General features: G+C 33.7%; 1 protein-coding gene and 1 non-coding gene across 2 annotated transcripts; both read right to left on the reverse strand.

Annotated features, from left to right (window-relative positions):
- Window positions 1–4,242: 4,242 nt before the first annotated feature.
- On the reverse strand, window positions 4,243–4,403 carry LOC114758791 (U1 spliceosomal RNA). The gene has a single exon (XR_003741851.1). It is a non-coding gene; the product is annotated as a U1 spliceosomal RNA (small nuclear RNA).
- A 7,024-nt stretch (window positions 4,404–11,427) lies between these two features.
- On the reverse strand, window positions 11,428–12,969 carry LOC114758752 (glycine-rich cell wall structural protein 1-like). The gene is made up of 2 exons (XM_028947840.1): window positions 12,269–12,969; window positions 11,428–11,962 (listed from the first exon to the last, which is right to left on the reverse strand). The coding sequence occupies exons 1-2, from the start codon at window positions 12,967–12,969 to the stop codon at window positions 11,428–11,430; spliced, it is 1,236 nt and encodes a 411-aa protein (XP_028803673.1).
- Window positions 12,970–16,562: the final 3,593 nt, after the last annotated feature.

Consider the following 16,562-nt stretch of genomic DNA (forward strand, 5'->3'; position numbering starts at 1 on the left):
ATTAACTAATCATGTTAATTCCCTGCCGTTGAGTCTGTAATTTTGCAGGGCGTTGGTGCTAAGGTAACAAGCTAAGTGAGGAAATAATTAAAGAAAGCCATTTTCGGTATGTGAGCCTTCAGGCCGGACGGGTTGAACTTGCTATGTTTTCAAAGCCAATGGAACAGTATTAGTTAATCGGCTGTTGAGATGGTAAAACAAGCCCTGGTGAACCTGCACATGATTAAAGAGATAAAACATACTTATATTGTTCTCATTCCAAAGAAAGACGAGTCGAAGACAATTTGGGATTTCAAACCGATTAGTTTTTGCAATGTCATCTACAAGGTGATAACAAAAGTTATCTCAAACAAAATTCACCCGATCATGCCCACTATTATCTCTCTTAATTATTATCACCCAAGAAGTTATACATTCTATGAGGAACATGACAAGAAAAAGGCTTAGAAAGCTTATATGACCACATTAGATGGGGTTCGTCTCAAATTGCCTCAATGAGCTGCAGCTGCTTCTTCAATTGTGGAACACTATTATGGCTTGTATCTGCTCTACGTCAAAGCAAATTTTTTTGGGAAGGTAGCAAATCTAATAACATCTGACAAGTCCCTATTTTGCATGGAATAAATGCATCAAATGTTAGGTTCTTGGTACTTAATTGAGCTACAATGGGCTAATTAGAGGTTAATTGTATTTAGGAGTGATTGTATGGAATAATTGCTAATTTGACCTATTTTACCACTTCTTAAATTTGTCTTATTATTTTGATATTTAATATTAGACGAAGTATTGCTGAATTATGGAAATGACAATCAAGGACTTGGACTAATGGCAAAATAGGAATTGTAAAGTGACAATGAAGGACTAGTGAAACACTGCGTTTTGGGTGGCTGAACTTAGGGCACTCCATCAATGACTTCATCACTTATTACCCTTTGAGATTAATTTCCTCGACACCTCCGTCATCCACCATCATTTTATTATCTCATTTCCATTTTTAGTTCACTTCGTCACTCTTCTACTCTCCCCACTTCACCATCTCGATCCTTTTCCATCTCTCCACAGACCATCACCACTCTCCTCCATTTCAACCATCCTCTCCCTCTCTCCGTTCATCTTTGCTGCAATGGCCGACCAGTTGAGTGAGCTTGGTGGAGCCTTCTTCTCTTCCACGCGCAGCTAATCTAGCTAACACCTTCCTAAGAGGTGTGACCAAGCCGGAGCCATGCAAGTACAGGGGAGTCTTATATGAGTTTGATTCGTATTTCACTAGTTTAGTTATACTTGTGCTTAGGGATTGAATTTCATTTGGATTGTATTTGTGAGATTTCATGTATTCTAACTAGGAATCTGTTGTGACCGACGGTGTCTTTTGATTTTGAGTACATTGGATTGTTCTCTTGTGTCTAGGTTGACATATGATTATGATTTAATCGATTGAGTCATGGTAATTGCTGGTTGGAATTATCTTGAAGATTTTCGGCTACTCCGTTCTTAGTCTGCTATATGATTGCTTTAAGTATAATCGACTCCATAATTCTCTTAAGCTATGAAGGCGAAGTTATTTCTTTCAGGAAGATATCACCCTCCCTACATTTCTAATCTCATTTTCATCTCTGCCATTTACATTTTCATAAACCAGAAAAATCAAATAAATATTAGATAGATTCAGCTGTAGTAATTCAATTAGGTAAAAATCAAATTCAGTATTTACAAATAATTTGTGATTGGCATTTAATTAACTAAAATCCTGAAAATTAACTAGCCTCCTTGTGGGATCAACCTAAGATTGAGCTACTAAATTATAGTGCTCAATTATAGTTCTAGTTATTTTTGGAAGCCCTAATGACAAGGTTTTTCAAGATCTTAACTTATTTAAATTGGTATTTTAATCCTTTAGGACCTCATGTATCCTTGAGAATAATACACTTAAACAAATTGTCATGTCAAACAATCTTGAATACTATTAATCTCTTCATTAATTAGTGTAGGAGCTCTCATTATTAAAAATCTGTAAGTTCATATATAAGAAAATTTAAATTTATCAAGATAAGATATTTTTTAAAAAAAAAAAGAGAGCAAATGATCATAACAAAACTAATAATTATCATTTTGAAATTGTTAATAGATCCTGCCTCAATAATTTTATACATGAAACAGACAATATATTATCCACACTTTGTACTCATTGGTTGTCGATGATACTATAAATCAAAAGCAAATAGTAAAGATAAGAAAAGGTATATATGAGGTGGAGAGGTTAACAGATACCCAGATGTTGATAAAAAGGAATTGCATGCAATTAATGCCAGATTATCCCATGGAAATGACTATAGTGTAAGTGTTATGAAATTGAAAAGTAATATATGTGATTGAATGGCTAGACTGCATACACATTAGTAGCATTAAGGGGGATCCCTGAGGCATAGAGTACCACGCAGCTGTAAATACGTACACCCAACAAACCATATTCAACAGGCAATTTTACATCACATCATCTAAGAAAATGCTCCCTCTCAAGTTCATAAATTATTGTCTCCTAAATGTAGCTTATGCATTAAAGGTTAAATGCATAAAGACTCATACCATAATACTCCTTTGATCCTTAATATAAGACCAATTTAACTAATTTGATTAGATTAAGGAAATTAGATAAGTTAGTTAATTATAAGAAATGTGACATGTTTTCCTAAAATACCATAATCATCTTTCTTAATACCCCATCTTCTTCTTCTACTTGATTATGGTGGAGGGAGTATCCATAAGAATAATTTAGAGAAAATTAATAAATATAAAAAATGGGTCTTCTATTTAGGACAAAAACCAATTCAATAATTGGATCCTATATTAAGGACTGGAGGAGTGTTATAGAACTCACTCAAGTTACCTAATAGTATAGTTCACAAGTGTAACCCAGGAGAACTATGCAGATTAATATAAAATCACTGAATCGTTGGGCAGTAAAGTAGGCACATCGATTAATTGCAATAGCAAACAAGATACATAGCATGTGGGCAGGATGTTAGTTAAAGAAATAATGAAACAAAATCTGCATTTATATCACACAAGAAGATTATAACAGCTTATTGGTCCATGCATATATAATCAGAAGGTTATTAAAATGTTACTGGAAAAACTTGCATGAAAGGACACAAGGACTGCTCAGGACGGGTATTTTCATCGTTTCACATAGCAGCATGCATATCCAAGAAGTAAAACATGAAAGTATTCTTGTGGGCGCAACAATCAACAGCCAGTTTCTTGAAAATATTTCCAATCCAGCTTTGATTGACCCCCTATCCTGATGAATATATACATAACATGGAAAAGCAGATAAAGTATGTTGTTGAGAACATGATCCGTATAATGGAGAAGCAACATAGACGTGCGGGAAAATTTTCAAAACATAAGAATCATAAATCATAGTCAGACTTACATCAGCATATATACAAAGCATTTATATATACAAAGCATATACATACATGGCAATTTCAACTCCTCCGCCTAATATAATACTACATCAAATCCTTAATATAAGAGCTAGTTTGATATTTAATTTGGTTCTAAATATAAGATCCCAATTTATTTTATCGCTCATATTTATTTATTTTTTTCCAAGGTAATCCTTGTTGCAGTTGCACATAGTACTAAACATTTCATCAAATGGTAATTTTAGCTAATACACATAATTAGCAAGGGTATTTTAAGAAAGACAATACTTATTTATTATAAATAATTAACTCAACTAATTTTTTTAATTTACTCAAACTAACTAATTAGCTCTTATATTAAGAATACGAGGTAGCGCTTTAGATGCTGTTTTTAAACCAAAGAGCTTATTGCTTTGATTAAAAAACAATGAAAGAAAAAAAGGAGCATGCATAGATTTTGAATAGGACAGATAATGATAGAACAGAAGAACAAAACAAGTTAGATAATCGTAAAACTTTCCTTCGTTCTATACAGGAAAAAAAGAATAAGACTGGAAGAGCTGAAAATAAAGCCAAAGAAGAACATGTTATGATCATCTTCAGAAATAAGACTACTGTAAAACCTTGACCCCCATAAACAACACTTTAAGAAACTAGTAGTCAAATCCTTGTAAAACCGCACAAACATCTTAAAAATCGAACATAAAGGCAACCAAGAGGCTACTCCATATCGATATAATTAAGAACATCCTCCGAAATTCTTCAACATATGATTCAAAAATCAGAGACGATCAAAATTGAGAACTAGAAATGGGAAGGGGCTGCGCGAACGCAGGCCCCTACTGCCACAAATTATGACGTAGGCTCTCCTACTTGAGGAGACCTTAAGCGGGCACCCCTCCTAAGTGCAATGGAGGTCACCAGCTTAGGCCATGTGCCTTCATGATCACCCATTGACCCCGTCCAGGTAAGTATGTTGTAATCGTCGTGCATGGTTCCCTTTTATACGCATCGCGCCCACTTCTATGTTGCATCATTACCGATATGGGATTAACTGCATTTATCTTTTCTTCTACCTCAGTCTTAGTAAGCTATATCAAGCATGAGCTTAAACGAGGTTCGTAATAATGAATATAGTTCCGACTTGCTGTAGTATATATATTGTTCTGCTTTATTAGTGACCAATGGAGAGAACTTGATTCGTAAGGATTGGAGAAAGAAAGAATCGAAGTTAGAAAGAAACTATATCAGAATTTGATTTGGGCTATAAAGACCTCAAGAAGGGTAGAAAGAAAGCAAATTATGGCTTCTCAACTGAAGGCCAGAGAGAGATACAACACAAAATAAATAAATAAATAAATAAAGCTTCAAAGGAAGTGGAAAAGCTTGCTGTGAAGGGAAATGATTAACATGAGAATGAGGAGGAGAGTGCTGAAGGATATAGATATATATATATATATAACATTAATATGAAAATAAGGATTCAGAGTTGTATTAATTATAATAGGCAATGACGGAAATAGGAAAATTCTATTAATCTCTGTTTATATGAATACAAAACAGAGGCGTATATCAAGGATTGGATAGTAACTATATGTTGCTTCTCTTTACATGTATCATCAAGGTATCTTAATTTTGTGTCTCTTCTTTACATGTTTGCCACAGCTATGGGGTCCCAGACGAGTGAAATGAAGAAAGAAAGAAACGGTAGACATATACACATACTTCTCCTCCTTAATATAAGATCTATTTAATTAATTTGATTAAATTAAAAAAGTTAAGTAAATTAATTAATTATAAGAAATATGACATATTTTTTCTAAAATACTATAATCATTTTTCTTAATATCCTCTCTTACTCTTTTATTTGATTATGGTTGAAGGGACCTATAAGGGTAATTTAAAAAAAATTGATAAATATAAGAAATAAGTCTTATATTTAGGATTACAGTCAACTCAATAATTAGGTTTTATATTAAAGAGAAAAGGGTATATATTGTCGAACTCAAGCCAACAGATCCTAATGTTATATATTGAAACCCTTCACCTTGATATATTTTCATTTGATATCTTCCACAGTTGTTTCGGATAAAGGCTGGAACCCCAACGAAGAACAAGCAAAAAAGCAACGATGCGTTCCGATGAAACTGTTCCCGCACAGAACGCTATGAATGTTTTTGCCCCAATTTTTTGAATGTTTTAGAAACCCTTAAAATCAATGACCTGTACGTTGTGGTGGTGAGGCAGCTTTATTAGAATCTGAACCTGAGGATTCAAAGAGACCCAACAGAAAAATCCATTATAATCTTCAAGTAGTATGATCTGATATGATATGATCAGCAGCGGAAAAAGTTTGTTACTACCCCCTATTTCTAATATAAAATTTTATTTAATTTTTATTTTGATTCTAAATATAAAATCTCGATTTATTTTTCTTTCATATTTATCTATTTTTTCAAGATTTCTTTTAATAATAATAGTTCTAACCAATAAACTTGATTAGTAAGGATATTCTAGAAAAGATAATACATATTTGTTATAAATAACTAATTTAATTTATTTTTTTAATCTACTTAAATTAATTAATTAACCCGTATATTTAGAACCAGAGAGGCAATATAAAAGAAAATGGGGAGGCTTTTTCCTCGCGCAGAGAACTATGGCTTGAACGATTAATAAATAAATAAATAAAAAATTATCTTAAAATCTTCATCATACTGTCACGATGTGCCTTTAAATTTACAGGACCATAGGGCTTACAAGAAAAAACCGAGTTGAAGAAACAAAAACATGCCCGTTACCTCTGATTCTTAATATAAAAACTATTTAACTAATTTAAGTAGATTAAAAAAATTTATTAAGTTAGTTATTTATAATAAATATGATTTGAATCTCACAAAGTATCCCTTTTAATCATGACCAACCTCAAAAGAAATCCCTTAATATGCAAAATCAATACGGATATTTTAGGAAATAAATTATAAATTTAAAAGACAAAATAAATTAAGATCTTATATTTAGAATTAAAACACAATCTCAATTAATTTTTATATTAAGGACCAGAAGTAGTGTGTATGTGTGTGTATATGTATAATAACCCTCTTTTTAAGCTCTTTGTGATGCTTACATGCGGGTTGGACACAGTAAGGTCGGCCAGATTGTCGGTGTAGGAAGCCAAATGCCACTGGTTATTAGGAAGCTTCTATAAAAGCAATTGAATTGATGCAAAAGGATGAGTTCAGAGAGTTGGTGCGTTCAAGAGGGAAGAAAGTAATGGGAGTGAGGCATCGTTTTGAAATCCTACATAAATCAGCTTATCAAACCAATGAAGTACTGACCAGTCTGATTTAAAGTTTTGAATGCAACAGCTGAATTGGATTTTATTTTTTTCACTTTTATTTTGAAAAATTATTTTTAATATGTACAAAATCTAAAATAAAAATAATATCTCAATTGCCCCCTTTTCAAAACAAAATTTATTTATAAATCTAGTGCCGGAAAAACAGATTGAACCTGTCAGGCTGTGGCCCATTTATGCTCGAAAATTGTAAGGGTCGGATTTGAAATTTTTCCCTTCAAATAGAAAACAGATTTAAAAGGGCTGACTTTATAAGACCTAGAGCTTAAACAGGCCGGCTCGTTTAGGTCTTTTTATAATTTTTTTAAATTTTTTATATAATTATAATATTATTAATTTTTTTTACATTGTTAACAATATTTTGAATATTTAGTTATTATTATCATTTTGAAACTAAATTTCACATAATGGTTTGATTTATTTAGTAGGCAATAATTTGTCTAATTAAATTTTAAAAAATAGGTTGATTTGGACTTTAATAATGATTTAATTTATATTATATGTCTTGCTATTTTTAAACTATATTTTTTATAAGAGAGTATTTTTATACTTATATAACTTGTGATTCTATAATTTGAATTAAAAATTTATGAGTGTCAACAATAATACTTCTCAAACTAAAGCAAAATAATAGGTAGACTACAAATTTTAAAAGTGAAATTCCTATAAAGAAGAAAAACCAAATATTTTTGCTATGAAAGAAGAACAATTGATTATAGTAATGTTAGAGTTTCAAAAAATTAATGATAGTATTTGTCTATTATAAATTTGTACTATTGATGAAATTTGTGGATGTTAATAGATGTTTTATATGTTCTTCGATATTGATAGATATTAAGATATGATGATTTTTATATTTGTGACCTAATTTTATTTATATTTGTATTTTTTTTATTAATAATTTTATTGGTTTGTTTTTTTTTTGATAAAAAATATGAGAAGTATGGAAAATAACTTTTTTTTCTTAACAGGTTGAAAGCCACCAGGCAAACCTTAAGTCAGGCTTAAAGGTCAAGTCTCACAAATTAAAAATATTTTTAAAATTTTAATCCTAAAAGGCCGGTTCTTTAAAACCCAGCGATCCTGCAAGGCTGATCCTGAAAGTGTAGGCCTGTTTCTAACTCCAATAAATCATTAGTTAAAAATTTTGAATCTTGATCATTAAAATTGTATTGAAATGAGAGAAATTTCACCGCAGTGCTCATCTTCAGCACCTTGTAATCAAGCGCATCATTAAAAGTCCACAGGAACCTGACATAAGAGTCCAAACTAGCCAGTAATACAGAGCGGATATGTCTTGTCAAAAAACACGCAGAGCGGATATGCGAACGCAAGCCCCCACTCACAAATTACGGTGCAAATTCTCCTGCTGGGGGAGACCCTATGAGCAGCCAATCCTCCCAAGTGCCATAGACCGGTCACCAACTGAGGTCATGGGCTTCTTCTTATTAGCCCCTACAGGGGAAAAAAAAAGAAGCTTATTGCTAATAAAATTAAAAGTGAATGTGCAACCAGCACTCAAAATATTTTTTGGGATATCCAGTATCCTAAAATATTTTGTAGTGTATCTAATATTCTGAAATATTTTTTAGAGGCCCTAGTATCCTGAGTATTTTTTTTGTCTTGGTGCTGGATGTACCAAAAAATATTTTTAGGTGTTGGGCACACTTAAAAAAATATTTTAGACTATTGGATATATCACAAGATACTTTAGAGTGTTAAATGCACCTGAAAAAATATTTTGAGATGGTGGAAGCACCACAAAATATTTTAAGATGCTGGATGCACCCAAAAAAATATTTTAAGATGCTAGATACACCTTAACCTTAAAATTAACATCACCAAAAATTATTTCATCACTATTTTTCTATGAATTATTTATGCAAATCTGGTCACTAAATTTAGTGATAAATTTCTGTCGCAAATATACCAGTAATTTCGTAAGTAAATTTCCAGTGACAAAATTTCGACTACTTCCAAACAAACTTCTTCAAATATTTTGAACCAGGAAGAATAGTAAAAACATATATGCTTGAGTTGTTACAAGTCTATGATCACTATCTTGAATCCTTGAGCCTAAACTTTGACTCCCAATTCAGATTGTTAGCAGGTATATTTGGATTAGTGTTAGACAAAATTGACTTCTAGTTCAACTGACTTTTATAACTGAAATTAGAGTAAAAGTCAGTTATGGTATATTTGGGTAGGTGTTTTTAAAAAGTCAGTTGAAAAAGTTAAAAGTTATTTATATGATTAATAGAAAAGTTAGTTTAGTTATAAAATGACTGAAAAGGGCATGGATTTTATTGAATAGTAGTGCTTAAAATTTTATATTTTTAATGTGATAATAGTTTAAAAAAATACATAAAATTATTATGATAAAATATAAATAGTTTATTTGTGAAATTATAAAATAAAAAAATTTGTTATGGAAAAAAATTTAAAAACACATTGTAGATAATTAATTAAATATATATAATGAACAAATATGAATATAAATTAAAATTCATTTCGTCTGAATAAAAACTCTTTATGCTAACAAAGGAGAGGAGGCAGAAGGAAAAATGTGAGGGTAAATCTGGGATGCTCATTTTAATGATCACCATTTGAAATTGTAGTTTGAAAAGTTAGATTTTCCTCCGTTAAGTCCAACTGAGGTTGAAGGCCAAAAGTTGGTTGGAAAAGTTAGCCCGGCCAAACAATAGTTTTTATCCAACTCAGTTTGCAACCTCAATTTCACCATTTTCAAGACACTTTTGCTATTAGAAACAGCAATCCAAACATACCAGCATCGTCAGCAACCAAAATCACAACTGATGTTTAAATCTGTATTAAAGTTATGTAGAACATAATACTACCTCTGGTTCTAAATATAAGGGCTAATTGACTAATTTGAGAAGAATGAGAAAATAAGTTAAATTAGTCATTTGTAATAAATATGTATTGTTTTTTCTAAAATATTATTACTAATCAGGTGTATTGGTTTGAACTACCATTATTAGAAAAACCACCTTAGGAAAAAATGCATAAATATGAGAGACAAAGTGAATTGAAATATTATATTTAGTACTAAAATAAAAGTCAAATAAGGTCTTATATTAAAGACCGAGGTAGTAGAACACTGTTCAAATAAACGGTGTTATTACAAGATTCAAAGAGACAAAGATATCATATTATAATTAACCCTTCTATCATCTTAAATATTCATTTTTTTCATTATTTATGCCTCCCTGACTCACCCATTATTCCTCAACTTCCACACTCGTTGCCTCTTTCCTCTTCATTTTCATCTTATCATCGCACAAATAATAAAACAAGAAAGCCTCGTTTGATTTCTTTAATTTATTCACCTCTCAAACCCTCTCTTGATCTCATTTGACATTTGATCTACAGTCACAGAATGAAAGGAGTTATCAGTTTCAGTGCTCATTATTGTCAGTGCTCATTGTTGTAGTAAGATCTAGACTGTCTAAATATATTTTTAACGGTTTTAAATTTAAAATTTTCAATGAATGGTTTTCAACTAATTTTTTTTAAAAAATAACAATTAGTACACATTAAATTATTAAACTATTAAAAAGATAAGAATATAATCATATTAAATCTGGACTGTCCAATTTTACTCCAGACAGTTCATAATGACGGTGACGGTAAGCACAGAGAGATACATCAAATGATATGTTATTGTATGTATTGCTAGTTTATGTTGGCAATTTATAGGAAAATTTACTCTCTAGAGATGAACATAACATTTTTCCCAGGAATGTGATCCAGTTACGACTGATTTTTTTTTTTTTTATGTTTATGTCATCGTTAATGTGAATAAATTACAAATTCTTTCTTGCAATTTTTTTCCCTGCAAAGCAACAAAAGTTAAAAATAATTAAAGAGTTTTTAGTAGAAGAGGATACAGGTTTAGTAGTAGACTTTGTTAAACAATAAAAACTGATGCATATATTGGTAAAATATTTCTCTCAGAAGTTTAATCCACATTTCGACGTCTACGCTAAAAATTAATTAATCTTAGATGTAAACCAGTTAAAATGATGAAATCTTGGAATGGAAATATCGTACATGCGCTTCAGTTGATTGAATGCATTATGATTAAATTTTCAAGTCTACTTTTCTTGTTTAGTTATCTCCTCTTAAATATAAAACAATAATTATCACGCCTTACTCGATGCATGTATGAGGGATTAATATTTAGTTTAGTTTTTAAAATATGAACAAAATCTATTAAAAAATCATAGTTGAATATCTAGCTTTTGATATCGTTTCAAAATTTAGACAACAAAATTGAGAAAGCAAATCAAATTATGGAAGTCACAAGACTCTTATTTTATTCTCTTATAGAACGAGTAATACTACTTCTATTACATAAAATATTGATAACCAAAATAAAGCTCATTAAAGTCTTAAAACTCCAACAACACCACCTTGCTTCTAATATTAATTCTTCACACTGGTCCTTCACTTTTTATGCCCCCTTCCCACTTTCACTTCCGCTTGTGGCACCTCTTGTGTCCTTGCTTGCACCAAAACCACCTCTCACTTTACCACTGCCTTTGCTTCCTACATCAACATCTGTTCTTGCACCACCTCTTATTCTAGTACGTTCTCTTGTAGTAGTGCTACCTCCACCTACGCCAACACCACCTCCAGCACCTGCACCTCCTCCAACACTAACACTTCCACCTGTACTAACACCCCTCCGGCTCCAGCACCACCACCTACACACCTCCTCCTACACCACCTCCACCACCCCTCCTGCACCAATACCACCTCCTGCACCAGCACCTCCTCCTGCACCATACTTCCGCCAGCACCAAGACCACCTCCTGCTCCTACACCTCCTCCTACGCCACCACCTCCTCCAACACCACCACCAGCACCACCTCCTACTCCGCCACCAACACCTCCACCTGCACCAACACCACCTCCTGCACCAGCACCTCCTCCTGCACTACCACTTCCTGCTCCTCCACCGCCACCACCTCCTACACGCCCACTTCCACCTCCACCTACCCCAGCACCTCCTCCTGCACTAACACCTCCGTCTGCACTAATACCACCTCCAGCTCCTATCCCTCCTCCTGCCCCACCACCTCCTCCGACACCACCTCCTACTCCTCCACCACCACCACCTCCTACACGCCCGCCTCCCCCTCCGCTCCTCCTGTACCAATGCCACCTCCTGCACCAATACCACCTCCAGCTCCTATCCCTCCTCCTGCACCTCCACCTCCACCTCCACCTCCACCTGCGCCAACACCACCTCCTGCACCGGCACCTCCACCTGCACCTATCCTCCTCGAGCACCACCACCACCTCCTACTCCACCCACCACCACCACCTCCACCGCCACCTCCACTTGCACAACGCCACCTCCTGCACCGGCTCCTCCTCCTACACTAACACCTCCGCCCGCACCAATACCACCTCCTGCTCCTATCCCTCCTCCAGCACCACCACCACCTCCTACTCCACACCACCACCACCACCTCCACCTCCACCTCCACCTACGCCAATGCCACCTCCTGCACCAGCTCCTCCTCCTACATTAACACCTCCGCCCGCACCAATACCACCTCCTGCTCCTATTCCTCCTCCTGCACCACCACCTGCTCCGACACCACCTCCTGCTCCACCACCACCACCACCTCCCACACGCCCACCTCCACCTCCGCCTGCACCAGCACCTCCACCTGCACCAATACCACCTCCTGCCCCTATACCTCCTCCTGCACCACCACCTGCTCCGACACCACCTCCTACTCCACCACCACCACCACCTCCTCCTACACGCCCACCACCACCTCCACCTCCACCTACGCCAATACCACCTCCTACACCAGCACCTCCTCCTGCACTAACACCTCCACCTGCACCGATGCCACCTCCTGCCCCTACTCCTCCCCCTACGCCACCACCTCCTCCGACACCACCTCCTGCTCCACCACCAGCACCTCCTCCAACACCGCCTCCTGCTCCACCACATCCGATTCCTCTATATTTCTCTTCCAAGCCTCCTACATTATTATGAAAATCCCCACCAGCTCCAAAGCCTCTCGGAGCATGATCACCTCTTCCACCTTTTTCACCTGTACCACCTTTTGCTTTCCATAGTAGTAAAATGACTAATAACAAAATAAGTGATCTGACGTTGTGTGAGAATCTTCCCATGGTTGTATAAGATCAAAAGTAATAATAATGTAAAGTGTATGACGACCGATATACTTTGAGAAAGGCTTAAAAGGCAAGTTCTATATGTGGCATGAGGTTTAGCAAAGCACCCTATTTATAGGAGAGGATAATGGCATGTATGTGAGAAGGCTAACAGCACTATGGTTGCTAGAAATTTCTACAGGCTTTCAACATGGTTCTTGTTGACTTCGAGTTGCTACCTGTAATTGCACTAACACTCTCAACCAAATATAGTGCTCCTGCCGGCATGAAGTTATTTTCATCGCAAAAAAAAAAAAAAAGACGTGTCAGTATTCGACGGAAGTATGTATTTTTGGCTGTCGTTTGCCTTCACAAAAGTGTACTCCAAATGTTTCTTCCAACTCTTTAATTATGTACCACTATCTATCTCCATTATAAGTTCCCACAAATGACTAAATAAAACGTAACCCACTGCCACAGACGAAGCTATCAGGTTTAGAGACTTGCCAATTTCATCGACCTAAATGCTAGGCTTTTGCTGAAGGTTGTTTTACAAGTGGCACTGCGTGCAGCCTAGTTTAAATACTGAGTAGAAAGTATGAAACGATTAATTATATATAAGTATATAATACCGGGGCCATTTGCCTTTATAGCGTATGAAGTGTTACGTTTGATAGTGGGGATGGCTATTTGATAAGATACATAATCTTTAAAATTTAAAAGTCAATAAACTTAAGTTTTTATTATATTTTCCATATAAGTTTAATTCATGCAAATCACCAAATAATCCATTAAACTTTCAACTAAAATAAAGACATATATAATTTTTAATCAATTTCTAATATTTGAAGTTATATTTTGAAGATTAGATAAGAATATTATTTGTTATTTCTTAAATATTTATGTGCTGATAATTTTTCAGTAAAACGTTAATTTTGGAGATTATTGGATTTTCCTGATTTCAATTTCGATATTGCTAGCTACTTCAATCTCCAAGCTTTACAGAATTAAAGAAATTCTTATTTTAGTGATATATATATATATATATATATATATTCAGATATGACTGGATGGGAAAGCCAACAGAAGGTTTTGATTTGATAATCCGAAGACTTCTAGAAGGAATGTCTTACAAGCTGATGTAAACATGGTGAAAGAATAAAAAATGCGTATTTTATTACTAATATATATATATAATGGTTATGACTATGCTAAGAATATTCTAGCTATTTACGTATCTTTCTTTTATTTTATTTTTTCCCTTGATACGCACACTGTTTTCACCCTTATCATCTCATAATTTTAATTAAAAAAGCATGAATTTAACTATCGAATTATCTTCCTTTATATGGCACACCAAATTGGCACTTCATTTTTGTTTCTTCTTCTTCACTTTTTATCTTTTTTTCTTAATTTCATTTTTGAAATTACATTATTTTTTTCAAGTATAAAACTGAATTTATTCACTCATGAAAAGATGCAAAATAATACATACTGGACTCCCTTGTCAAACTTGGAACTACTTCTTATGCTTATCATTATAATCAGTATCTTGGAACTCATCACTATAATAAGGCCTACATCATCCCAATACAATTTTAATAGTCTAAATTTAAAATTTTTAATTGATAATATTTAAATTAAATATTTATTTTTGAAAAAAAAAACAGTTGAGATATTGTTGTTATTCTGGATTCTATACCCATTAAAAAAAAACTACAAAAAAATATGAATGGTTCAAATTTGATGAACATCATAATTATCATTATTCTGATGAGTGCTAAAACTATTTCGATTAAACTGCACTTCTTGCCTAATAGATAGAGGTTGATTAATGATAAAATACTTACCTCCACGCTATGAGAGGACTTATTAAGGAAATTTACAAAACAAACCCTGCCTATAAGAATGGTGGATTAAAACTTGTCAATCCCTATGGAAAAAAAAAAAAAGATCCTAATATCATCTAAAAGAATGGGTGCTATCACATCTAGTAATCAAATTTATATCTTCAATGCAGTTCGAATATAAACAAATAATCCTCCAGGCTAATATAATTCCCAAAGATAGAATAGATGGGTTTGATGAGGTGAAAACCACGGCTATAGAAGGCAAAGTTTCTTTTTTCTTTTGTTAAAAATAGAAGGCAAAGTTATTCATGAGGTTTGATAGTTAACCTCCCAAAAGTGCTTTTTTTAAACCTCCCGTTATATTCCATTGTGATTTGGGCCTTTTGTTTTGCAATTAAGCACACTCCCCAGTATTGGGTTAACTCGTCGACCTACTTTCTTGAGTTAGTCCCAAATGGTCATAGAAATCAATAAAAAGATTTTTCTTGTTTAGCCAGCAATAAAGGGAAACTTACATACAAGTACAAGTTCCATGTAAAAGACCGAAGTCCTAACTAATTGTAAATACTCTGATGCTGTTTATAAGATAGGGAGATATTTTTTCCCTATTTATAAATATCATCATTAATTTTAATACAAATATACTATTTTATCTTATGTAGGTTGTTACTTTCCTAAAAATTATGTTGAAAATTTGTTAAGTTTTAAGGTGGAACTAATGAGATTTAAGGTTTTTTTTTTTGTTTGAGTAAAACATGCTAAAAATGACTTGTAAGTAAACCAATAGGGTTGGGTCTAGTCTCACTACGTAGCAAACCAAAATTTGAATCCCCTATCGCTGAGGTGCTCATATTTAGTATCTAACAGTATTTCGAATAAGATTGCCTCTAGCTAATAGGGGGATACCTATACTCTGCACACAAAAAAAACTTATAAGTAGGATGTGAGGAATAGTTTGACTTATACTCCTTAGTTCTATTTACAAAGTAGAGAAAGTTTTTTTGTCCCATTTATAAATCTCACCATTATAAATTTTCACATGAATATACAATTATACTCATCCAATCTTTAATATAAGACAAAATTTGAAAGTTAATGTTAGTTCTATATATAAGACTTATTTTATATACTTATCAATTTTTTTCAAATTAACCTTATTAATATTTCCTCAATATGACACATTAAAACTTGTAAATCATCAATCAATATAACATCTTAAAACTTGTAGCGAATCACTAGTTGGTCCATTTGTGCATATTACTTGTCATATATCTCAATCCGTAATTGGTGAGCTATTCGGTGGTTCCCACATCATACTTCAGAGTTCTGACTCACGAAATGTAGACTGTAACATTTCAATTAGAAATAAAAGTAAAATAAATGATATAGCATGGGCAAACAAAGTAAATTTTTTTTAAACGATGGAGTATTGATTAAATTGGTCAAACAATTTTATTTTTGAATTGAAGGGGTGAAGAACCATGACATAGTGGTAGGAATTCCGAAATTTGACTTCTAGGCTCTGTAACGATTTTTATCTTGGGAGGGGGTAATGGGGAGAATAGAGCTGTCAATAAAAGTCAGTCTGACTCTAAAAAGCTAGCCCTTGAAAGGCTAGGGTCTAAAGGAGCCGATCGTTTAAAGCCCGTATACCTTAAAAGTATCATGTTATTAAAGCTCAGTCCTCAGACTTGTGGGCTTATAGCCTAAAAAAGCCAGCCCTTTTGTGTTATTTTTTCAAAATTTAAATTCTTTTCAATT

This window comes from Neltuma alba, unplaced genomic scaffold (assembly GCF_004799145.2).
Source record: "Neltuma alba isolate B1F8T4 unplaced genomic scaffold, ASM479914v2 tig00010746_pilon, whole genome shotgun sequence".
NCBI classification, from domain to species: Eukaryota; Viridiplantae; Streptophyta; class Magnoliopsida; order Fabales; family Fabaceae; genus Neltuma; species Neltuma alba.

Excerpts from the sequence above, each read along its gene's own strand:
- LOC114758752 (XM_028947840.1), bottom strand. The coding sequence starts at position 12,969 with ATGGGAAGATTCTCACACAACGTCAGATCACTTATTTTGTTATTAGTC. Across the intron at positions 11,963-12,268 it reads GGTGGTGGTGGTGGTGTGGA|GAGGAGCGGAGGGGGAGGCG; the intron begins GTAGGAGGTGGT and ends GCATTGGTACAG.